The sequence below is a fragment of the Sander lucioperca genome, chromosome 17 (genome assembly GCF_008315115.2).
Source record: "Sander lucioperca isolate FBNREF2018 chromosome 17, SLUC_FBN_1.2, whole genome shotgun sequence".
Lineage (NCBI taxonomy): Eukaryota > Metazoa > Chordata > Actinopteri > Perciformes > Percidae > Sander > Sander lucioperca.
The window spans coordinates 17982849-18008734 of NC_050189.1; the positions used below are offsets into that span (position 1 = coordinate 17982849).

A 25886-nucleotide genomic window follows, 5' to 3' on the forward strand; every position below is an offset into this window, starting at 1 on the left:
TAAACTTAAACAGCTAATGGAAGTCCAAACTGCCTGAGAGCTTCTCCTGTACTATACGGTAATTCCTCTACTATGAGACAGTAAGTCTCGTGGTTATGACCCAATCGTTAGCCTACTTTTACAAAAACGTCTGCTACGGAGCCATAACGTGAGCTACAAGGTAATGGAGCCTTTTATACATTGTCGTGTTTCTTTAGAAATAAACAATGGACAAATAGAGTCTTTAAACTCTTCAGATGTAAAGTTATTCGCTGTCAAAGTGGCGCCAAAATGAATGGCAGTCAATGGGATGCTAACGGGAGGTGATGGCTTGGTAGCATCAAAATGGCGCCATAGGAGCTACGCATTCCGAGGAGAAGCTTACCCCCTTGTTCAGTCTGCCCTGCACCGTGTTTCCGGGTATGTTTAAACACCCTGGGACAGCCCCTGACATCCAGCAAGCGCTCACACTGGGGAGCACCAATACGCTGCATCATCTCTCTGAGCAGCCATCTTAGAAACAGCTCTCATCATCAAAACGTCAATCATGGCAGTTGTAGCCAATCACATTCCCTTTCCAACGGACCATAGCATGATAAGAACATCCAATGGGAGCCAGTCCAAATTAATGCGCAACAGAGCTGTTGCACACATGTGATTTATGAGAAAAAAAATATGTTCAACAGTGTTTGAATGACTGTAAAAAAAGGTTTTGTAAGTAATTTTAAGTCTTGAGTATGTTTTTTCTAATAGCATAGAAGTGAGTAAGTTGCATTTAGCAAAATGTGTTCCCTTGGAGAGGTTTAGGAGAGGATTTGGCACACCAGTGACACCCGTAATACCAAATACTGAAAGCTCCCTAGCTCCCATTAGGTCAGGACTAGAGTTCTGAAACTTTATTGAGGTCTTGTTGACAAGGTCTAGAAGGTATGTGTTGTGTTCTACATAGTGTGGCACAGAGTATGTTTTAGTTATTTCTTTTCAAAAATTATTTTTTAGACAGGACCAAAATAGCTATTTTGAACCATGTTTGAACTGCTGTAGTATATGCTGTGTTTAAATCACATAATTAAGCACATACTCATAAACTACAAGAATTAAGGTTTCACATGAAGTCTCATACATGCATTTTGGCCTTGCAGTTCTTCTGTTATAAGCTTTTCCCCTTGGGAAAGCTTATAGGAAGGGAAGTAGACAAAAATCAAGCAAAAGGTGGATTTGAACAGGTTAAACAACAGGCAGACACACACAACATATCATGAAGTAAATCATGTCTATGAAGAGGGGCAGTTAGTCTGGATCAACGGAAGTACATTTCCAGGATAATGCCTGACATCCTGACATGTCCGCACTCTGTGTGTTGCCGTTCTTGAACTCCCTTCGCTACAGAAAACAACAACAACCTTCAAGCTACTCGCTGAAAAAGTCAAGTTTTTAAGCAGATGTGGACGGTGCAACAAGGCAGGCCTGCTTGGTTCCTTCGGGAAATGATTGTAAAGACTTACAAAGAATATGTTTACAGCATTTCCTCTCTAACTGGGATGTTTTGGGACTGATTGGTGGGATTGCTGTGGACAAAGTACAAACTGAGATACACTGGTAAGAGCCAATGAGGTTTAACCATGTATCAGCTAATTTAAATAGCTCACGTTACTGGATTGTGTCAACAGTTAACTTTATGTAATATTGTGTGTGGTGTTTTATTTTGCAGGGTGCAAATGTTCCACCAAAACAAGTTCCTTCCGGAGACTATTTAGCAGAGCCACCGTCACTACGTCTGGAGCTCAGTGTCGCCCAGGATGATTGTGATTGGTTTAAAGAAATGCAAACAACCAGACTTCACTGGTTGGACTGCTGTGAAGGAGGGATGGTGGGCTTCAGCAAGGAGTAGACGACTTCTGTCTCAGCTGGAAACTCTGAACACAAACAAACAATTTCAAACATATTTGACAGATTTATTTAATCAGATCTTCTTGTTCTCTTTAGTGTTTGTGTTTGAACTCTAAATGTTTGACAAGTTGTTCTGCGGTTGGAATACAAGCATCATCAGGTATATATTGGAATAAAAAGACATTGTAGTGAACACATAAAGATTAATCAGAAGAGCAGCTGTACCTCTCGCCCTGTTTGGTCTGATCACTATTTGTCCATAAGTGACGTCTGTAGTTCCTCTCACGGCAGCTCGATCACTCTCTGCAAAAGACAATTATGTTAATATGTGATAAGTGATGTAGCAGTCCTGTTAGTGTAATGCTACTGCAGTACGTAATACAAAAATAGTATTTCATAAAAAAAAGATTATCGGGATACAGGAAGTCTAATTCAAACAAAAGTTAAATTTAACATTTTGGGGGGAAATTGGCGTGGTGTATTGGTCCCAAAAAACAGGACTTTCCTGTCCCAGAAGTACTTATTTTAACCCAAACCACAAACTAATCCTGTTTAGTCTTTTGGTAAACTTAACCGTCACAACAGCCACATAACGGTGACCAGTCGCCGTTTCACAGCGTTTAAAAGAACGCCATATTTCCTCCGATATCATACGAATGCACGCGTGTTGTGCATCAGTTACGCAATTTCTGTAAGATACATTAATCACATGAAATGTGCCAGGTAGATGATTTATTATTACTTATTGCTTCCTGCAGTAGCAACCTAATGTCACTTCCAAGCCTAGCCTGTCATTAATATTCACTGTCTTTTAGCTCTGTTCTTTTGAGGTAAATAGTAAAAGAAAGTGATAAATAAATACATCAAAATGCATCTATATGCAGATGATGCTGTTTTAGCGTTGCTGATTCTGTCCAGTTGACTAAATGGAAACTATCACTCTCCTTTAAGGCCATAAAGATGCTCTTAGGGTTGGGGGGGGATATCTTTAAAACTGTGCACATGTTCAGACAGTCTCTTCTGGAAAATATTCATAAAGTTGACTTCAGTCGTTGGTGAAAAGTGACTTTACATACGTGAGCTGAGAGAGAAGTTCAAGCCCTGCTGACTTTCTCTTCACCACACAGCCTAACAACTAGCGTGTACATTTCGGATAAGGACATGTTAATATTTACCATCTAATTTAGCGTGCTAGCATGCTAACATTTACATTGATGTTTACTTTTTTTTAGAAACTGCATTCTTCCTGGGGTCTGACACATATTCATTGTAACACAGTACAGTCCATAACAACAGAAAACATTAAAAGCAAATCAAAAAGGTAGCATAAAAACCAAAACCAAACTAGAGGACAATGTTATCATTAACACATTTAACTGAAAGAATATAGTCCTGCAGACAAAATGTTTTGATCCCTTTTAGTTATAGTCGCAAACCTAGTCCCATATCGACTCAAATCCACCCATACACATGCATGACCAATCACAGCCTTGTGTTCTTAAAGGGCCTCCTCACCATTACTGTATGTTCTCCCACACATCAAACAATCAATCTCAGCTAGTCGATTACTTAAATACTTTATTACTTTAATACTTTACTGATTAGCCCCTTTAAAGAGCAGCAGCTGTACCTCTCTGCCTGTTTGCTTCATAACTGACGTCTTCTGTTCTTTCCACTGCTGAGTAGACCGGAGCTGGATCAGTCTCTGGGAAATGAAATACTACATATTATTATAATACTATTAGTACTAGCATTGTACTAGTAACTGATGCAAGAAGTACTGTTAAAGCTGATTCATGGTTGTACGTAGGCTGTAAGCAGAGCCTACGGCACTATAAGGATTTGTACTTGTGCGCTGGTTTGTCTGCGTCGTTGTAGCGTGTCTCCTTAAGAGAATAGCAGAGCACGCGTGTGTGTGTGTGTGTGTGTGTGTGTGTGTGTGTGTGTGTGTATATGTGTGTCTCTGCCTGTCTGCCTGTGTGTGTGTGTGTGTGCGAGTGTGTGCGAGTGTGTGCGCATGTGTGTATCCGTCTCTGTGTGTGTGTGTCTGCCTGTGTGTGTGTGTGTGTGTGTGTGTGTGTGTGTGTGTGTGTTGTTTACAGAGAAGGAGAAACTGAAAACGAGTAGGGGGGAATGTGATGCTACCGAGCAACGGCCAAGCAGACCAGTCACAGTTTCCGTCTGCATCGCCACAACGTGTAGTGACATGCTTAGATTCAAAGCAGAAACATAAATCAAGCTTTAGTGCAACTACTAGTTCAACATTTGTAGCATTAATATCCATAGAGCAGCTAAAAATGTCTTATATCAGTGAAAATCATAGATTTTTTTATAAATAAACAAATGTAGCTTTTACAGAAATGTCACAAATTTACATTTATATTTTTTCACATTATTCAAATAATTTGACAAGTTATCGTGTAAGAATACGTCCTGCGGTGGAACATGTACGAGACCAACTTTAACTGATTGTTTTCATCAGAAAACAGGAAGCTGAGCAGCAGCAGAGAAACACTTTGACCACAAAGATACATTTTCACACAGGAAAACACCTCCTGATCAGGCCCAAACGTCACAAACTAAAGACCACTTTGTTCAATTAAGATGCTGTTTTAGTTGCAGGTAAAATTATTAAAAAGTATGAATATAACTTAAATCAAATCTTAAGCCCCAACCGCACTTCAAATATTAAAATCTTAATCAAGGTTTTGACCCTCACAAAGGTAGAACATATAAACACACGCTCTTATTTTGAAATATTGGAACATCACTGTACAGCATGGGTGTAAGTTGCATGTAACTGTGAAACTTAAATAAGCAAATAATATTAAACGGATTTAGAAAAGGTTCACCTGTTGTTGTTGTTGTTGTTGTTGTTGTTGTTGTTGTTGTTGTTGAGTGTTTCCTGCGGACACATCGTCTCACCAGTAGGACCAGAACGACCAGCAGCACCAGACCACAGAGGACTGGGACAGACAGCAAGGACGCTAGGAGAGCAGGAGACGAGGACAGAGGAGACGAGGAGGAGGAGCCAGGGCTGGAGGGGGATGGAGGAGGCGGAGGGATGGTGGGTTTCCCTGAAGAAAAGATCAAATAAATAGAAAAATAGTTAAAGTGCTCATATTCTGCTCATTTTCAGGTTCATAAATGTATTTAGAGGTTGTACCAGAATAGGTTTACATGGTTTAATTTTCAGAAAACACCATATTTTTGTTGTACTGCACATTGCTGCAGCTCCTCTTTTCACCCTGTGTGTTGAGCTCTCTGTTTTAGCTACAGAGTGAGACCTCTCACTTCTAGTCCATACTAGCCAGTCAGAAGCAGAGTATGAGGGCGTGCCCTGACAGTACCTAGGTAAGGACTACTAGCCAGTCAGAAGCAGAGTATGAGGGCGTGCCCTGACAGTACCTAGGTAAGGACTACTAGCCAGTCAGAAGCAGAGTATGAGGGCGTGCCACACTAGCAGCTAGGCGAGCATTATAGCGTGTATTACAAAGTGACCACATTTATCTCTGAAGTAAAGGCTGGACTACAATAGAGCTGTTTGGAGCAGTTTGTGAACAGAGTTTTCTGTTGGAGATGGTAAGTCCCTTTGGGGTGGACTTTGGGCTTTGAGTATGAGTAATGAGTATTACAACAACAAAACACTTAGGGCCCTATTTTAACGATCCAAGCGCCTGGCGCAGGTGTGTTCATACACAAACACACACACACACAGACACACCACACACACACACACACACACACACACACACACATACACACACACACACACACACACACACACACACAGAAACACACACACACACACACACACACACACACACAGACAGACACACACACACACAGACACTCTCTCACACACACACACACACACACACACACACACACACACACGGACAGACACACACACACACACACACACAGACAGACACACACACACACTCACACACACACAGACACACAGACACACACACACACACACACACACACACACATATATACACACACACACAGAAACACACACACACACACACACACAGACAGACACACACACACACACACACACACACACACACACGGACAGACACACACAGACAGACACACACACAGACACACCAAACACACACACACACACACACACACGGACAGACACACACAGACAGACACACACACACTCACACACACACAGACACACACACACACAGAAACACACACACACACACAGACAGACAGACACACACACACACACACACAAACAGATGCACACACACACACATACACACACACACACACACACGGACAGACACACACAGACAGACACACACACAGACACACCAAACACACACACACACACACACACACACACACACAGACACACTACACACACACAGACACACACATACACACACACACAAACAGACGCACACACACACACACACACACACACACACACACACTCACTCACACAGACATACCAAACACACACACACACACACACACACACACACACATACACACACACACACACACAGACCAGTGTGTGTTGATAGAGTCATTGTGGAGGATGTAGTTTGTGCTGCTGTTGAACTGTAATGTGTTACAGTGACAGGTGTTTACATTATTTTGTCGAACCCATTTATATCAATGACCTCAATAACTTAAGTAAACAGGAACACAAATTGTACTTCATATATTGCAGAAGTTATTTCCAATTTATTATTTCATTCATATTTATTTTAAAGTTGACAGCCTGTTCCTACTCTGACTGAATGGATTCTTTAGAATCAAATCCCAGATCTAACCAGCTGCACAGAGAGGGCTGCAGATTTAGGGAGTTTCTGTTGTCGATCACAGAAAGCATCGGCAGACAGCCAAGCCCTGAGTGCTTTCCTGTAGCCCTTGCTGCTGTGAGATCCTTCCACTGCTGCACCCAAACCACAGACTGCCTCACAGTAAACAGCAGCTTTTCATGCCTCCTGATAGACCAGTATATATCAGACTACCTGACAGTTAACCTGTATATATAACAGCAGCTTTTCATGCCTCCTGTCAGCAGCAGATCTCTCTCAGCTCTCATGGATATATTTCTGCTCCTGTTGGTCCTTCTGTCTGAAGCAGATTCTGGTAAATATCAGCTTTTATTGTGAGAAGACTCATGTAGACTTTATTTCTGACCTTTGTTGTTATGGTGAATGTGTTTGAAACTCAGAGTAATTATTTACTCTGATAAAAAAAAAATATATATTTAATTTGTCATGATAATGAGACTAGATTTTGGTGTTAAAAAAAGTGTAACATACCTATTTTTCATTTGATATTTCAATATGTAGGACTATATGAAGTATTATGTAATGTTGTTACATTGTCATTAACTATTGTTGTTTTTGGCTTTTGGGGGAAAGGGAAGTTTGGGGTCCCCTGCTGGAGCTGCTACCCCCGCGACCCGATACCAGATAAGCGGACGAAGATGGATGGATGGTTTTTGACTTTTTCAGTTAATTAAATATAAGAGTGATCGAGAACACTGTTTCTAACTGAATAGTTTTTAAAAAAGGGTTAAGGGGGAGAGAGAGACGGAAGGAAGAAGAGAGAGAGAGAGAGAGAGAGACTCTAGCTCTCAGTGTCTCAGTGAGACTGAGAGAGCCAGAGAGAGATCTAAAGCGAAGCATGAGGGTAGTTTACATGTTGCAGTTTATGTATCTTTTGATCCTGACTCATCATTCAGCCTGCAGCAGCTGCTTGTATTTCCTTCTTGCTGCTTTTTGTTTCCTCAGAGTTTATCTCCCGGGGTCAGAAGAAGGAAACGTGCAGAAGCAGCTTTTCACTTTCTACACTCTGCAGATAAACTTTCATAATTCTTCAGATCTGCTCTGACTCTGTTGTTCTTTGAAAACGTTCCCTTGAGGTCATTTATACGCTTCTGTTAAAACTCGGGGGGAGACCGCTCCTTTCAGGCAGTTGCTCCCAAACTGTGGAATGCCCTGCCCCTGTCGCTGCGTGTGACCGATTCTATCGTTTATTTTACAAAACAGCTGAAGACACTCCTATTCAGACAAGCTTTCACTTGACTGAGCTATCATTGTTTTTATGTTTGTATGATGTTTTTTAAATTGTTAATCTTGCTGCATGTAAAGCACTTTGTGATTCTGTCTGTGATAGGTGCTATATAAATAAAGTTTACTTACTTACTTACTTACTGTGCTTCTGAAGTCTTTAAATCTGTTGTTTTATCATTGTTGAATTCCCTTTTTATTCACTCTGTATGTTTTATGCTTATGTAAATCATTGTTTTGGCCAAAATGAGTATTACAACAAAAAAACACTTAGGGCCCTATTTTAATGATCTAAGGGTGCATTCATACACACACACGCACAGACACACACAGATACACCACACACACACACACACACACACACACACAGACCAGTGTGTGTTGATAGAGTCATTGTGGAGGATGTAGTTTGTGCTGCTGTTGAACTGTAATGTGTTACAGTGACAGGTGTTTACATTATTTTGTCCAACCCATGTATATCAATGACCTCAATAACTTAAGTAAACAGGAACAGAAACTTATTTCCAATTTATTTTTATTTTTTAAGGTCTGTTACTACTCTGACTGAATGGATTCTTTCTTTTGGTGTGGGCTCTCACCTTTCTGTGGCCAAATAGGATTTCTTTGGTTTTGGTGGTGTTGAGGCTAAGATGGTGATGGTCACACCAGACCTTTCATCATGGTACACTGAAGGGCATGCATCACCTTGCAGCAGGCTTAGTATGATCGTGTTGTCTGAGAATTTGATTAGATAATTATTTGGCTGTTGACTTCTGCTTTCATTGGTGGAAAGAGTGAAGAGGATAGGTGAACTCCCACAGCCTTGAGGTGCTCCTGTACTGCAGTGTCTGACCTCTGAGAGGGAGACCTTTACCTGTTGGGATCTGGTTGTTAAAGGAGGAGTAAAACCATTTGATTTTAACTTCTGTACAAGCAGGTGAGGTTGAAGCCTGTTGAAAGATGAGCTAAAATCTGCCTGTGAAAAACTAGTCCTCACAAATCCACCGAATTTAAAATCCCATCACAAAGAAAGGGAAGGAAACGTAAAATACTATAATTGAATTGAGTCTTGCGTTGAATAGAATTTTACAAGTGATGACACTTTACAACTCAATTAGTTTTGAAACTATTGATTTTGTGAAATTAGTTTTCTAAAGAGTCCTGGCTGTTGAGGTCTTTTGAAATAACATGAAGTTTTATTATTATTGTTTTTCAGACCTGATTGAGCTAACAGTGTATCCTGGAGATGATGTAATCCTGCCATGTCGGGCTGATGATTCCTCCATCAGAGCTGCAGAGTGGACCAGACCTGACCTGGAGGAGCCAGAATATGTCCTCTTATACAGAGATGGACACCTGGATCCAACCTACCAGCATCCATCCTTTAAGGACAGGGTGGAGCTGGTGGACAGAGATCTGAAGGACGGAGACGTGTCTTTAATTCTGAAGAATGTGAGCAGCATCGACAACGGAACATACGAGTGTCGAATTAAACCAGATAGTTCAAGACAGAAAAAGAGAGCCATCATCGACTCTGAGCCAATCAGTACCACCCGTCTGCAGGTTACAGATCCAGGTGAGGTAGTCTCTCTCAGAGAGTTTTTCTGAGTATCAGGTTGTAGCTGCAGTTTCTAACATCAGAGAGGATGAAGACTGCTCCACTATCACACATTTACCGAGTCATATGTTTTATTTAATTTCAGGTTCCGACAACGGAATCTCCTCTCCTGTAGGCCGAGACCTTGGACTGGCAGCAGGTGTTGCAGGTGCACTGATTCTTGTAGCTGTTGCAGTGGTTGGTGTCCTGATATATAAAAGACGTAAGGATAAGAGATCAGAACAACCTGCTGCTGATGAAGCATCAGGCGATAAGCCCGTCTGACATCTCCCAGAGCTCTTAACACCTGACTGTTTTCTCACGTGTTGCATATTCAAGACTTCTCTTTCTCTGGGTGTGAGGTCATGTTTAAATCTGCTGTTTATTTTCTCAACCAATCTCTTCCCTCTATGAAATCCACATACTTTTTTTAAGTAAAAGTACTGTTAGTACAAAGACATTTTACTTGAGTAAAAGTTCTGTTACTTTAAAGATGCCAAACATATCCCAAAGCTGGAAAAGTTGCATAGTATGCCTTTAACTACAAGTACTTTTACTATGAATGAATTGTTCTTAAGTAAAAGTAAAAGTTAGGCTACTTATTTCATACCTGAAGATTGTGCTCAGATAAGAGAAGTCAGTTAAAATGTTCTTTAAGAGCAGGATGAAGCAGCCAACACAGATGTTCAGACAATATAAACTCAGCAGCAGTACACAGAAATACTTTACTCCATTAAATGAGAAAATGTAATCCATTACTTCATACCTGCTGATATATTACAGCAAGCTTTAAACAGGAAATGATGTTTGTTTAGTTGTAAATATCAGCAGACGGAGCAGCCACCAAATATCTTCTAATCAGGTGTAGAGAGATCTTCATCATGTCATCTGTTTGGGTGTTTGATCAGGTTAACATTTTATATATCAGGGTGCCTGCTATTTATATTTTTATCATATTTCTGTTTTAGTTTCTCTCACAAAGTCTGGACCATAATGTGAGCACTGTTTGTCTGAACCGATGAAAGTACAAGTTCACAGTAAACTATCCTCTATGTGCAGATTCAGTTCTCCCATGCCAGATGAGGTGAAAGTTGTACAGGGAGGCGAAATGGCTCCGAGATGTCTCTTGTGTTTTTAGATTGTCTTTATGTGTCTCAGATTGCCTGTGAGAAATACAGAGTCATAATAAGCTAAGTGCGTGTGTGCTGTCACTCTGAAGATGTGTTTAAGCTCAGCGTTACTGTTTATAATAAAATACAAAAACCTAACTTGGTTTAGTTTGCAATTGTCTTTATTTTGTTTCACTCTTTACCTTTCTAAATCCACTCCTGCTGCAAAAAGAAACTTCCACAACATTGTGAATACTGTTGATATTTGTTATTATAAAATCATCTGGTGCAGCTCAGAATATCTCAGGGGAACATAGAGGACCAGTCTGTCACTAAATAAGATGTTAAACTGTACAGCCAACTGTTAGAATAATTACATTATCAAATGATAGACAGAGACCACTGAAGTAAAGTTATTTTTACTTGAGAACCCAACAAGGAGGCCTTCTCCGCACCACAGAATAGTACAGACAATGACCTGACGAAAAACTCTACAGTAGCTTATTTATGTGTGAAATACAATTGTGATACAAGAGCTGGTGTCGTCCAGGGCTGGACTGGGACAAAAAATTGGCCCTGGCATTTTTGGCCCAGGCGGCCCACACACCGTGATTGGCCAGACACATTCCCTGCAGACAGTCCTCTTAAAATATGCGTGCATTCCATGTGATCATTTTGGATCCTTTAAGAGGGGTCCCAAGACTTATCTGTTGATCCTACCCTTAAATAATTAATTCATTCTTAGAGTTATGATTTGTATATTTATGGCATTTTTATTATTTTGTATTATTGATATTTTGCCATCATCTCATCTTTTTTGTCTTGTTAAGAGAAACAGAAACACTTTGACTTGTTTGATGGGCATTGTTACTTTTTATGTGTTTTATATATACTATATGCAGCTATATTTGGTTCCTAATACTTAAATGTGTATGTAGATCTGTGTGTGTGTGTGTGAGTGTGTGTGTGTGTGTGTGTGTGTGTGTGTGTGTGTGTGTGTGTGTGTGTGTGTGTGTGTGTGTGTGTGTGTGTGTGTGTGTGTGTCAGCTTTATGTCTGATTCTGTCTTCCTGTAAGAGAGTTTGTGTTTCCTAGGATGGTGAAGACATGTCCCGCCTTACTCTGCCTCTGATTGGCTTACCCTGGTATTCTCACCCTAACCCTAACCAATCTCACTCCTCATGCCTAAATGTAAACGCAATGTAATTGCTGTAAAGTGTTCTGTGTGTGAGCGTCAGAGTCTTTGTATGTGCTTTCACATATTTGGAGTCTGATTCTGACCTCTAAAGAATTAAAAAGAATCTACACCCAGTAACTCACTCTGCTGCCTCACTTTAGTCATAATCTTCAAATTAAAGCATGCAGTCATCCCCTTCATGACTTCAGTCTCCTCTTCTCTCTCTGTGGACCATTTGGATAAAACAGTTGGAATCAGCTCTCAGATCATCTTTATTTAACAACACTGGAGACTTAATTATGTAGGCTAAATGTGTGTCTAAATGGGTGTATGGGGTTTAGTTTAACATATTTGTCTTGTTGTTGAATCTCAGTTCAGCTCTATGGTTCAGTTCAGTTCAATTTTATTTATATAGCACGTTTAAAAACAACCATAGTTAACCAAAGTGCTTAACAAGCTCACAAAAACCCAAAATGATGATATACACAAACAATACACAATACACAATAACCAACAGTAGAAAAAGGTCAAGGTATCAAAGCTCAACTTGAATTGAAAGCCAATGAATAGCAGTGGGTCTTAAGCAAGGACTTGAATGTTTCAGCAGTTCAAGATGTTCTTATATGAATAGGTAAACTATTCCAGAGGTTTGGAGCAGCCACTGAAAAGGCTCGGTCACCTTTATTTTTTAACCTGGATCTGGGCACATCGAGGAGCATCTGATTGGGTGTGTGTTTGGCAGAAAAACCTGAAAGCGACGTGACATGTTTTGCATTCAGACAGAATTAACTTGTTGGAACTTATCCAAGATACACAGACTTACAGACAAACTGCTGATCAGACAGGAAACAGATGCACTCAAACTATTTGTCAGATAGAAATTAACTCTTTTCACATCTTTATGATGAATGCAGTTCTGTTTCTGTCTGTCCACTGGGCCTTTTGTCCCTTGCAGTGTTTAAACTGATCTTTCTGCAGATTTCCTGGATTGAAAACCGTCCCAGTGAAATGCTCCTCTGGAGAACAGAGTGAAAGCTGCCTCCTGCTGGCTGTCTGACTGCATTACATCATGCTTTCTTTCTTCTCAAAGCCTCAGCACATGATCGGCTCAATGTATGCATCATCATTAGTCAGTGATTAGCTCACAGAGAACAAACAGCAGAAAACAACAACAACCTTCAAGCTACTCGCTGAAAATGTCAAGTTTAGAAGATTTGGATGGTGCAACAAGGCAGGCCTGCTTGGTTCTGTAAAGATTTACAAAGAATATTTTTACAGCATTTCCTCTCTAACTGGGACGTTTTGGGACTGATTGGTGGGATTGCTGTGGACAAAGTACAAACTGAGATACACTGGTAAGAGCCAATGAGGTTTAACCATGTATCAGCTAATTTAAATATCTCACGTTACTGGATTGTGTCAACAGTTAACTTCATGTAATATTGTATGTGGTGTTTTATTTTGCAGGGTGCAAATGTTCCACCAAAACAAGTTCCTTCCTGAGACTATTTAGCAGAGCCACCGTCACTACGTCTGGAGCTCAGCGCCGCCCAGGAGGATTGTGATTGGTTTAAAGAAATGCAAACAACCAGACTTCACTGGTTGGACTGCTGTGAAGGAGGGATGGTGGGCTTCAGCAAGGAGTAGACGACTTCTGGCTCAGCTGGAAACTCTGAACACAAACAAACAATTTCAAACATATTTGACAGATTTATTTAATCAGATCTTCTTGTTCTCTTTAGTGTTTGTGTTTGAACTCTAAATGTTTGACAAGTTGTTCTGCGGTTGGAATACAAGCATCATCAGGTATATATTGGAATAAAAAGACATTGTAGTGAACACATAAAGATTAATCAGAAGAGCAGCTGTACCTCTCGCCCTGTTTGGTCTGATCACTATTTGTCCATAAGTGACGTCTGTAGTTCCTCTCACGGCAGCTCGATCACTCTCTGCAAAAGACAATTATGTTAATATGTGATAAGTGATGTAGCAGTCCTGTTAGTGTAATGCTACTGCAGTACGTAATACAAAAATAGTATTTCATAAAAAAAAGATTATCGGGATACAGGAAGTCTAATTCAAACAAAAGTTAAATTTAACATTTTGGGGGGAAATTGGCGTGGTGTATTGGTCCCAAAAAACAGGACTTTCCTGTCCCAGAAGTACTTATTTTAACCCAAACCACAAACTAATCCTGTTTAGTCTTTTGGTAAACTTAACCGTCACAACAGCCACATAACGGTGACCAGTCGCCGTTTCACAGCGTTTAAAAGAACGCCATATTTCCTCCGATATCATACGAATGCACGCGCGGTGTGCATCAGTTACGCAATTTCTGTAAGATACATTAATCACATGAAATGTGCCAGGTAGATGATTTATTATTACTTATTGCTTCCTGCAGTAGCAACCTAATGTCACTTCCAAGCCTAGCCTGTCATTAATATTCACTGTCTTTTAGCTCTGTTCTTTTGAGGTAAATAGTAAAAGAAAGTGATAAATAAATACATCAAAATGCATCTATATGCAGATGATGCTGTTTTAGCGTTGCTGATTCTGTCCAGTTGACTAAATGGAAACTATCACTCTCCTTTAAGGCCATAAAGATGCTCTTAGGGTTGGGGGGGGATATCTTTAAAACTGTGCACATGTTCAGACAGTCTCTGAACTGGAAAATATTCATAAAGTTGACTTCAGTCGTTGGTGAAAAGTGACTTTACATACGTGAGCTGAGAGAGAAGTTCAAGCCCTGCTGACTTTCTCTTCACCACACAGCCTAACAACTAGCGTGTACATTTCGGATAAGGACATGTTAATATTTACCATCTAATTTAGCGTGCTAGCATGCTAACATTTACATTGATGTTTACTTTTTTTTAGAAACTGCATTCTTCCTGGGGTCTGACACATATTCATTGTAACACAGTACAGTCCATAACAACAGAAAACATTAAAAGCAAATCAAAAAGGTAGCATAAAAACCCAAAACCAAACTAGAGGACAATGTTATCATTAACACATTTAACTGAAAGAATATAGTCCTGCAGACAAAATGTTTTGATCCCTTTTAGTTATAGTCGCAAACCTAGTCCCATATCGACTCAAATCCACCCATACACATACATCACCAATCACAGCCTTGTGTTCTTAAAGGGCCTCCTCACCATTACTGTACGTTCTCCCACACATCAAACAATCAATCTCAGCTAGTCAATTACTTAAATACTTTATTACTTTAATACTTTACTGATTAGCCCCTTTAAAGAGCAGCAGCTGTACCTCTCTGCCTGTTTGCTTCATAACTGACGTCTTCTGTTCTTTCCACTGCTGAGTAGACCGGAGCTGGATCAGTCTCTGGGAAATGAAATACTACATATTATTATAATACTATTAGTACTAGCATTGTACTAGTAACTGATGCAAGAAGTACTGTTAAAGCTGATTCATGGTTGTACGTAGGCTGTAAGCAGAGCCTACGGCACTATAAGGATTTGTACTTGTGCGCTGGTTTGTCTGCGTCGTTGTAGCGTGTCTCCTTAAGAGAATAGCAGAGCGCGCGTGTGTGTGTGTGTGTGTGTGTGTGTGTGTGTATATGTGTGTGTCTCTGCCTGTCTGCCTGTGTGTGTGTGTGTGCGAGTGTGTGCGAGTGTGTGCGCATGTGTGTATCCGTCTCTGTGTGTGTGTGTGTGTCTGCCTATGTGTGTGTGTGTGTGTGTGTGTGTGTGTGTGTGTGTGTGTGTGTGTGTGTGTTGTTTACAGAGAAGGAGAAACTGAAAACGAGTAGGGGGGAATGTGATGCTACCGAGCAACGGCCAAGCAGACCAGTCACAGTTTCCGTCTGCATCGCCACAACGTGTAGTGACATGCTTAGATTCAAAGCAGAAACATAAATCAAGCTTTAGTGCAACTACTAGTTCAACATTTATAGTATTAATATCCATAGAGCAGCTAAAAATGTCTTATATCAGTGAAAATCATAGATTTTTTTTATAAATAAACAAATGTAGCTTTTACAGAAATGTCACAAATTTACATTTATATTTTTTCACATTATTCAAATAATTTGACAAGTTATCGTGTAAGAATACGTCCTGCGGTGGAACATGTACGAGACCAACTTTAACTGATTGTTTTCATCAGAAAACAGGAAGCTGAGCAGCAGCAGAGAAACACTTTGACCACAAAGATACATTTTCACACAGGAAAACACCTCCTGATCAGGCCCAAACGTCACAAACTAAAGACCACTTTGTTCAATTGACTTTGACTTGTTTGAGCTTTTTTAGTTCTAGGTAAAATGATTAAAAAGTAAGAATATAACTTAAATCAAATCTTAACCCCCAACCGCACTTCAAATAATAAAATCTTAATCAAGGTTTTGACCCTCAGAAAGGTAGAACATATAAACACACGCTCTTATTTTGAAATATTGGAACATCACTGTACAGCATGGCTGTTAAGCCTGGTTCACACGGGACGATTTTAAAATTGTCGGCCGATTTTCCAATCCTGAGAGACCCCACACACGGCGATAAAAAATCACGGTCTAACAGTTTTGGTCGTACAGCGTGTGGTGAGCAGCACACGGCAAAATCAACACATCACACACGAACCGATTTGACTCCCCAGCATTCCCAGGTCAGACGGGAAATCTCACAAAATCCCTCGAGATCAAACGTGACTTCAGAGTAAACACTCATGGCGGACGAAGAGGATGCAGTGGCGATAATTTGTAGTTTGTTTTTAACCGAAAAACGTTATCAAAAGAAAAGGCGACGGTCAAAGAAGTGGAGACAACGCGAGCATGGACTATACTTGCTCTACTTATCTCCGACGTCCACCGGACTTTCTGGTGCGCCGTGCCGCCGACTGTTTTGATGTTGTTTCCCGGTGCTTTCCTCGCCGCCCTTGTCACCTCGCTTTCTGATTGGCTACACGCCACAGTCCACAGGCTGCGTGCTCGTTTGTCCCCGGGGGGACACCACACACCAGGAGGAATCGGGCCAAAACAATCCAACATGTTGGATATCCCCGATTTGAGATCCTTCCGAGCAGACGAGAGCAGTCTTAACACACCACACACGGCAGGAATATCTGATCAGATTATTTTACGATAATCGGAGCATCCTTAAGATTGTCGGAAGGGGTGAATCGGGGCTAAAATCGGCCTAATTATCCTGCCGTGTGAACCAGGCTTTAGTTGCATGTAACTGTGAAACTTAAAAAGCAAATAATATTAAACGGATTTAGAAAAGGTTCACCTGTTGTTGTTGTTGTTGTTGAGTGTTTCCTGTGGACACATCGTCTCACCAGTAGGACCAGAACGACCAGCAGCACCAGACCACAGAGGACTGGGACAGACAGAAAGGACGCTAGGAGAGCAGGAGACGAGGACAGAGGAGACGAGGAGGAGGAGCCAGGGCTGGAGGGGGATGGAGGAGGTGGAGGGATGGTGGGTTTCCCTGAAGAAAAGATCAAATAAATAGAAAAAATACTTAAAAGCACTTTTTTTTAGGTCATTTTACGTCTCTTTGTCATTGCTTTGTGTCTCTTTGTTGTCATTTAAAGACTGAAGTCATTTTTTATCTCTTTTTGTAGTCGTTTTGGGTCTTTTTGTAGCCGTTAGGCATGTCTTTGTTTTGCGACTGTGTGTTTTCAGTCTCTTAGTAGTGGTTTTGGGTCTTTTTGTGATCATTTTAAGACTCTATGTAGCCGTTTTGTATCTCTTTTTTGTGTCTGTAGGTAGCTGTTTTGCACCTCTTGGTAGCTGTTTTGTGTGTCTTTGTGGCTAATTTGCAGGTTTTTGTTTTTCTCTCTTTGTAGGCGTTTGTGTATCTGTGGACTGTTGCATCACTTTGTCTCTATATTTTTGCTATTTTTGCATTTGTTTGTAGTTGTTTTTTGTCTTTTAGTGGGGTTTTTTAAACTCCTAGTAGTTGTTTTGAGTCTCATTGCTCTTTGTAGTTTTTGTCATGTTTTCATCATTCCATAATTTTGGAATGGAAACATGACTAGTCATTTGGTGTATCTTTGTGGTGATTTTAAGACTCTTTTTTGTTTCTGTTTGTAGCCGTTTTTTGCATCTTTTTGTAGCCATTTTGGTCTTTGTAATAGTTTTTTCTGTCTCAGTAGTTGTTTTGTGTATCTTTGGTCTTTTGCATCAGTTTGTTGCATCATTTTTTTCAAATCTGTTGTTTTGCAATCAGTTGCAGTCGTGGGTCTCTTTTACTCTTACTCTTTGGGGTCTTTGTTTTGCGTCTCTACATAGTCATTTGGTTTCTCTTTGTGGTCCTTTTGTCTTTTTTTGGCTGGGTTAGGGTTAAGTGTGTTGTCTGCCTTTTTGTCTGTTTTGCACGTCTTTGTAGTTGTTTTTTCTCTTTTTGTAGTCATTTTTTGTATCTGTTCCTGTTCCATCACTTTGTCTCTTTGTTGCGTCTCTTCGTCATTTTGGGTCTTTTTGTAGCGCTTTGGCATGCCTTTGTTTTGTGTCTCTTGTGGTCATGTATCTACTGTTCAGCCATTTTTTAGTCTTTATGCCAATATCTGACACAATACTGACCTTTAACCTCCTCACCTGTGACAGAGACCCAGCTGGGTGGAGACTCTCCATCACTGCTGATGTAACACTTGTAGAGGCCTTCATCAGACCTGGAAACATGGTGGATGGTCATGTGACCTGCAGGCTCAGTCCTGATGAAGGAGCCATCTTTATAGAAATCAGCTGAGAGGTTGGAGGACTTCTTTGTTTTACAGTACAGAGTGAGGTCTTCTCCCTCCATCACAGGGAGGACAGGACTCTGCAGGATCACTGGTCCACCTCAACACAGAGACAAACTACAGCATGTCATCCATTCACACACAGCTTCATCAATACTGACTCCACAGTCTGATCTTACCAGTGACAGTGATGTTGATGCTGTTACTGGTTGCTCCCTCTCTGGACTCACACCAGTAAACTCCACTGTCCAAAGGGATAATGGCGCTGAGGATACAGGACGAATCGGCAGGTTTTCCCCAGTCTTTACACTCAGCTCTGTTTTCTCTGGTTGTGTTCCTCCTCAGAGTCCATCCAGCTGAGCTGTCGTCCTCCTCACAGCTCAGAGAGACAGACTGTCCTCTAAACATCTGAGATCTGCTGGGACTCACAGTCAGAGAGGCTGGAGGGAGCAAATATTTAATTATGTTTTGAGCAAAACATTCAATGTTAAAAAAAAGATAGAAAGATGGAAGATGGTAAAACATTCCAGGACTCCAGTTTGAGTAATTTAAAGGCAGGGTTGGTAATGTTGAAAAGTAGCATCTCCTTGGGGCTCCGCCCAAAACACAGAACTTCAGAACAGGGCAGAGAAAGGACCACCAGTGTTACAGTAGTAGTATGTGAGCGTATCATTTTTCAGTAGTGTGTGAGATAATTGTGATTAAAGTCCCTGATGAGCCTTTGCTAAGTTTCCTCCCCGGGTAGAGTATGCACAGCGGGGCAAGGAGGCATTTCATTGGTTCTTAAAAAGCGGCACTTTTTGGTTTGATTGGTTGGTGTTTTTAGACACGACTACAGAAGCTACAGATGATCGATATGTTTTAGAGCCTAGGAGTTATTTATTGCTGATGGGGTGTTAAGACCATTTCAGACAATATGCATATATATATATATATATATATATATATATATATATATATATATAGTCCTTACCCCAAGTGAAGGAGTTCAAGTACCTTGGAGTCTTGTTCGCGAGTGAGGGGACAATGGAGCGGGAGATTGGTCGGAGAATCGGCGCAGCGGGTGCGGTATTACATTCAATTTATCGCACCGTTGTGACGAAAAGAGAGCTGAGCCAGAAGGCAAAGCTCTCGATCTACCGGTCAGTTTCCGTTCCTACCCTCACCTATGGTCATGAAGGCTGGGTCATGACCGAAAGAACGAGATCCAGGGTACAAGCGGCCGAAATGGGTTTCCTCAGGAGGGTGGCTGGCGTCTCCCTTAGAGATAGGGTGAGAAGCTCAGTCATCCGTGAGGAGCTCGGAGTAGAGCCGCTGCTCCTTCGCGTCGAAAGGAGCCAGTTGAGGTGGTTCGGGCATCTGGTAAGGATGCCCCCTGGGCGCCTCCCTAGGGAGGTGTTCCAGGCACGTCCAGCTGGGAGGAGGCCTCGGGGAAGACCCAGGACTAGGTGGAGGGATTATATCTCCAACCTGGCCTGGGAACGCCTCGGGATCCCCCAGTCGGAGCTGGTTAATGTGGCTCGGGAAAGGGAAGTTTGGGGTCCCCTGCTGGAGCTGCTACCCCCGCGACAAGATATAAGCGGACGAAGATGGATGGATGGATATATATATTGGAAAATGTTATCAACCCTGCCTTTAATCTGAACTCTTTGTGTGTCTGGCGAGGTCGGTGACTCAAGTCTGTTTGGTGTGTTCTGTGCTGTCGTCAGTCGGAGGAGCCATCGGCTTTAATTTGGGCTGATTTGACTTGTTGCCAGTGGGCAGTCGGACTCAATGACCAATTACCGGAAATGACGAGCGAGATGAGCGTGACAAACCCCTCTCAAAATCTGACGAAAATCTTTTAAACTGACCTTTGTCGATCTGAAATGAAGACAGATTCAGCAACTGCACGGCCTATTTCTAAAAATGTAAATGTAAACATGTTTTCAGAAACACGTTTCAGTGAACTATTTTCATAAAATACAAGAGCAAGCCGCAATTATGGTCGGAAATGAAATCCGGGAGCAGCCAGACCCACGTGATGCGTTTGTCCAATCAGCTGCCGGTTTTCATTTTTTGGGCGCCAATACACATTAGCGCCGCCTGCTGTTATGGAGACGTATTACGTCTCTCACGCGCGCAGGTACGCTCAAGTCGCCGCACTTTTTTTAACTTGGGGAGGCGGTCAGTCCGACTGCCTTTTCTGCCGAAGGTCTGCCGTCAGGTTGGTGTGTCAGAGCCTTTAGTTTACTGACCTTGGTTTGTTGTGCAGCTCAGCAGTGATGTCAGAACTGAAGAGAAATGAGACTCAAATCACAAAAAAATAAACTCACAACGAAAAGCTGTTACATTTGATCTGAAGATGGAAAATTTTGGCTTTCTGATGAAATGAAATTGTATCTGTTTGCGTTTAATAAACATTCCAATAAATGATATTTAAGTTTGAACAGAGAATATGAGCCGGAGCGTTGACCACAGACTCTCTGCTGATCTTTAAAACAAAGGTTGGCAGGATGTGTTTCGTGGCTCGAGGTGAGAATGTCGTTTAACACTGTTGAGGTTTTTTCATTTAATCTGACATTTTAGAGAGTTTAACGCACAGCTTAGTTACATTTAAACCTCCTGTTGTAGATTTGTTTATATAGAAGAAACACCAATGGCATAAAATCTTTCACATTATTTGTCAAATTAGTCAAAGTTTGAGCATATAGATTTTATCATTTCTGTGAGTAAATGTTGTATTTCACGCTCCTTGTAGATTCCTCTACGCTGCCTGGTTTCCTCTCATATCAATAACATGCTTTGAATATAATTATTTGCGATTGAAACGACAGGTTTTGTACTCACAGAGCAGCAGCAGCAGCAGAGGAGGCGTCCGTCCCATCGTACCACAGACTGACTTGTTTCCGTCCGTCGCAGCAGCAGTTAAACTTCCCTCCTTCCTCTGAGGTGAGATCACTGACTCTCTGCGGTTTCTCTCTCAGCAAACAGGAACAAAAAAAGAAGTTTGTTCGCTCATTATGAACCATGAGGGGCTTTATTCAACACACGGAGACAGAATGCAAATAAACCAGGGGAGTTGAAGGCATCAGAGGAGAATTTTTTTACCTGAAAAGATATCTTATGACTACGGAAGAGTAGTAGTAGTAGTTACAGAGTACATGTTAAACTAAAAGGATCTTATTCTTTAACATAAAGCTCTATCTCTGTAGGGATCCTTTCCATAATGTTGTCAGACACTTAGAATAATAATTTGAGTCTGTTAGCGGCAACAACACAACTTTTAGTTGATGCTAACTGTTGCTGAACATTTGTCCTGTAGGGTTACATCACAGCCCGGTTCACGGCTGCCGGTTACAGCGTTCTCGCTCAATACTGGACCAACGTCAAAGACTTTTTGTTAAAGTGCCCATATTATGAAAAAATCACTTTTTCTGGGATTTGGGGTGTTATGTTGTGTCTCTGGTGGTTCCACACACATACAAACTTTGAAAAAAATCCACCCATGCTGTTTAGAGTGAGATACAGTTTCTGAATGTGTCCTGCCTTCAGTCTCTGGGTGAGCTGTTCAAAATCAGCACGGCTTGTGACGTCACAAGCCGAAACGAGCAGGCTAACCGCAACCATTAGCTCGTAGCGTTAGCATGCTAACGCTATGGCTAACGCTAGCATGCTAACGCTAGCATGCTACCTCGTTCTCAATAGCAAAGCACTGCTACAACACACACAAATTCACCATAATCTACAAAAGAACTACTTCCATGTGCGCCCTCATTTAGAAGTCTCCCAGCTAATCCTGCCTTGTAACTGACTGAAGTTTTAGAAACAGCCTTTCTTTTACTGTCTATGGAGCTAGCTAGCTGACATGATCTACATCTGAGCTACTGGGCATGTGCAGTGCAATCAAAGATAGTACAGAAGAAGAAGAAGAAAAGAGGTCTCACTCTGTAGCTAAAACAGAGACCAGCTGAAAAGAGGATCTGCAGCAGTGAGAGAGAGCGGTGCAGTACAACAAAAATATGGTGTTTTTTGAAAATTAAACCATGTAAACCTATTCTGGTACAACCTTAAAATACAATTATGAACCTGAAAATGAGCATAATATGGCTGCTTTAAAATTAGACACCAATACATGGGAAAAACGGGTCCAGGGTGAAGAATACTGGGATCACCCTTTAAAACAAAGCTTCCAACACTGACCTGAATGGGAAGTATTACTGTGACTAAAACTGCTGCTGTGCTAAACTGAAAAGAACCAAAGTAGAACAGATTTGCTGCTGAAATGACTTTATGATGTCAAAAACCCTTTCAAGTGGAGTCACACAACACAAGCATGTAGCTTTGACTCATCCAGCTGAGTGAACACAAACTAAAAGCACACATGTACTAAGTACATATACTCCAGTACTGAACTTAAGTACATATGTTGAGGTACTTATACTTTTGGGTGGCAGTATCTCAGTCCGTAGGGAGTTAGGTTAGGAACCGGAGGGTCGCCGGTTTGAGTCCCCGTACGGACCGAAGTACGGAGTGTGGAGCTCATGTATGAGGTCATGAATGAAAAGCTATGAACTCATGTCAATTCCTCATTATTCATAAGATATAAAGGAACGAAGTAATGCACAAATTATGAATTAATTCATGCATGAATTCTTAATTCATGTACCCTTACCGTAAAGTGTTTCCATAACTTTAGTTCAAGCCTGTGGCAGCAGTTCCAAATCATTCGTTTAGTGCCAAGCAATGAAAAATACCTTTTCACAAAGTTTTTCACAAGTTCAGTGGGTGAATTTTCCAAAAGAATGCTTTAATTCTGAAAAATAAAGTCCCACACAAAACTCACTCAATGTCTTTTAATATTATTTCTTATATGTAGGCTACACACCAAGAAAATTCATCAATATTAACTGAGATACCCCATTATGTTGTGAGTGTTAGACCTACGTGTGCTGTTGGCAAAATTGTGTCTAATCTGTCTGTGTCATGTCTGACCTGGGCTGGTACATGTTCACGTTAAAAAGCGTGCACGTATCATATGCACGAGCACTATGGTCACGCGCAAAGTGTTAGCTCCGGGAAATCTGACAGACCGACGTTAGTGGACCAGAGTTCGGCTGCAACACGGAGGATTTCCCCCACAGTATGGATCTGTTTTCTGCGGATTATAATGTCGACAAAGACGGACAGAGGGATCCGGGAATCGCGTTGGGTGACGGGGGGAAAGCTCTGCGGCTCCTCCGGTGGTGTGCCGAAAATCCCCGCCCTTCGCTTTTAGCGGTCTATACAGATATATTTATCCAAGAAAGGGTGACTGTGAGGCGGATACAGAGCACCGCGAGGGGACGGTCCTTTCACCGGCTGTTGCAATAAAACGTAGGCGACAACAAGTGACTGTCCTGCGGCGATGACAGTTACGTTTAGGCACAGTGGTTTAGTCTAATGTATTGTATATACGTATACAGTATATCATAGTGGGAGGGGGGTCTGGGTGTCCTCCCCCAGGGAAGATCTGAGCGTCAACAACTTCATTTTCTGCATTTGGATACGCTTTAATGCACCAATTCACGGTGGAAATATACCTTTATTGAGCCTAAGCGAAGAAAAAGAACACAGATGACAATTGAAAATATAGCCTATCAAAAATATAATGGAAGGTATGTTGTTGCATGTCATTGGGCATTTGAAGTGGGTAGACTAGGCCTACACCACTGCGTTTAGGCACCTAAACGATAGTTAAAGTAAAACACAAGATTAGGCAGAATGGGGAATATCTCCGGCCCGACACCGGCAGAGACGGACAGATGGATCCGGACATCGCGCTCGGTGGCGGGGGAAAGCTCCGCAGCTCCTCCGGCAGCAACAACCAGGAAGAAGGGACATCATGAGATGGTGAGTAGGCTAACCGCATAATGTTTGACATCGTAGTTAAAGTTTAACCATCTTGTCTTCGGGTCAAATTTGACCCATTGTCAATTTTCAATGTTTTTATATCACAACATTTGGGTTTCTTTCAACCAAATTGCCCCAAAAATAACACGGAAGGTTCCATGGAACGCTCTTCACAAGTAAAATTGAGGATCACTTTACTACTTTTATTGAATTTTATAGAATTATTCTGACTTCACTTTGACAGTCTGTGATTATCCATCAACATGCGTTCCTTTGATCTTAAATATTAGTCAAAATTATTCATACTTTCTGCTTTTTTAACTCAAAAGTTAGATATAATTTTATAAAGGCTACATGAGGTGTATTTACCATAAATTCCAAAAATGAGTGTAAAACTAGTGGTAATAAGTTGTTGTTAGTGTATACTGGTGAAAAGCGTTGAACATGTTGAAAAATGCTACAAAAACGTTGGGAAAAAAAACGTTGAAGAGACAAAAACGTGGCAAAATTAGTGACAAAAGTGGAAGAAGGGCAACACAAGGGTTAGAAGAACTCAGACTTGTTAGACCTTTTTCATGGCAGACATGTTGACATGTCATAGTAGGAAAAGCACAGGCTCTCTCTCTCTCTCCCTCCCTCTCTCTCTCTCTCTCTCTCTCTCTCTCTCCCTCCCTCTCTCTCTCTCTCTCTCTCTCTCTCTCTCTCCCTCCCTCTCTCTCTCTCTGTCTCTCTCTCTCTCTCTGTCTGTCTGTCTCTGTCTCTCTCTCTCTCTGTCTCTCTCTCTCTCCCTGTCTCTCCCTGTCTCTCTCTCTCTCTCTCTCTCTCTCTCTCTCTCTCTGTCTGTCTGTCTCTCTGTCTCTCTCTCTCTCTCTGTCTCTCTCTCTGTCTCTCTCTCTCTCTGTCTCTCTCTCTCTCTCTCTCTCTCTGTCTCTCTCTCTCTCTGTCTCTCTCTCTCTCTCTCTCTCTGTCTGTCTGTCTCTGTCTGTCTCTCTCTCTCTCTCTCTCCCTGTCTCTCCCTGTCTCTCTCTCTCTCTCTCTCTCTCTCTCTCTCTCCCTGTCTCTCTCTCTGTCTCTCTCTCTCTCTCTCTGTCTCTCTCTGTCTCTCTCCCTGTGTGTCTCTCTCTCTCTCTCTCTCTCTCTCTCTCTCTCTCTCTCTCTCTCTCTGTCTCTCTCTGTCTCTCTCCCTGTGTCTCTCTCTCTCTCTCTCTCTCTCTCTCTCTCCCTGTCTCTCTCTCTCTCTCTCTCTCTCGATCTGGCTGGACCTCGGCTGGATGATCCCAGTCCATCTGGCTGCTCGACTTGGTCTCAGGTCGGTCCGGGTCACCGGGCAACTTCTGGAGTACTGGAGACACAAGCTGACTGGACATGAATGTTCCCTCCTAGACTCCTTCAGTAATGGGTCACTGCTGCCGAACGAGAACGACCCGTACCCTTCCCTTGGTTTGCTCCCGGATTATAAAGCCTGTGGGGGCCCTCTGCTGGAGCCGGTGG

General features: G+C 41.7%; 2 protein-coding genes across 12 annotated transcripts in view; one reads left to right on the forward strand and one right to left on the reverse strand.

The window, feature by feature from the left end:
• LOC116064572 (coxsackievirus and adenovirus receptor homolog) overlaps positions 1-25886 on the forward strand; it is a 45903-nt gene that overhangs the window by 14302 nt on the left and 5715 nt on the right. For both annotated transcript variants that reach the window (XM_035993949.1, XM_035993948.1), the window contains one exon: positions 9142-9400. In XM_035993949.1, the coding sequence (XP_035849842.1) occupies positions 9142-9400 (259 nt within the window). The remainder of the gene's footprint in view (positions 1-9141; positions 9401-25886) is intronic.
• LOC116064566 (low affinity immunoglobulin gamma Fc region receptor II-like) lies at positions 1677-21602 on the reverse strand. Of its 10 annotated transcripts, XM_035993931.1 has the most exons (9): positions 21354-21602; positions 20762-20797; positions 18704-18964; positions 18382-18624; positions 17069-17269; positions 15087-15161; positions 3500-3574; positions 2095-2172; positions 1677-1895 (listed from the first exon to the last, which is right to left on the reverse strand). In XM_035993931.1, exons 1-9 carry the CDS (start codon positions 21388-21390, stop codon positions 1819-1821), a joined length of 1083 nt encoding a protein of 360 aa, XP_035849824.1. In that variant the 5' UTR covers positions 21391-21602; the 3' UTR covers positions 1677-1818. The 10 variants fall into 10 exon arrangements, with proteins under 10 accessions (XP_035849824.1, XP_031175665.2, XP_035849825.1 ...); XM_035993935.1 differs by lacking the exons at positions 1677-1895; positions 2095-2172; positions 3500-3574 and adding exons at positions 13275-13479; positions 13679-13756 and having other exon boundaries at positions 21354-21597; XM_031319805.2 differs by lacking the exons at positions 3500-3574; positions 15087-15161; positions 17069-17269 and adding an exon at positions 4722-4946 and having other exon boundaries at positions 1679-1895; positions 21354-21597.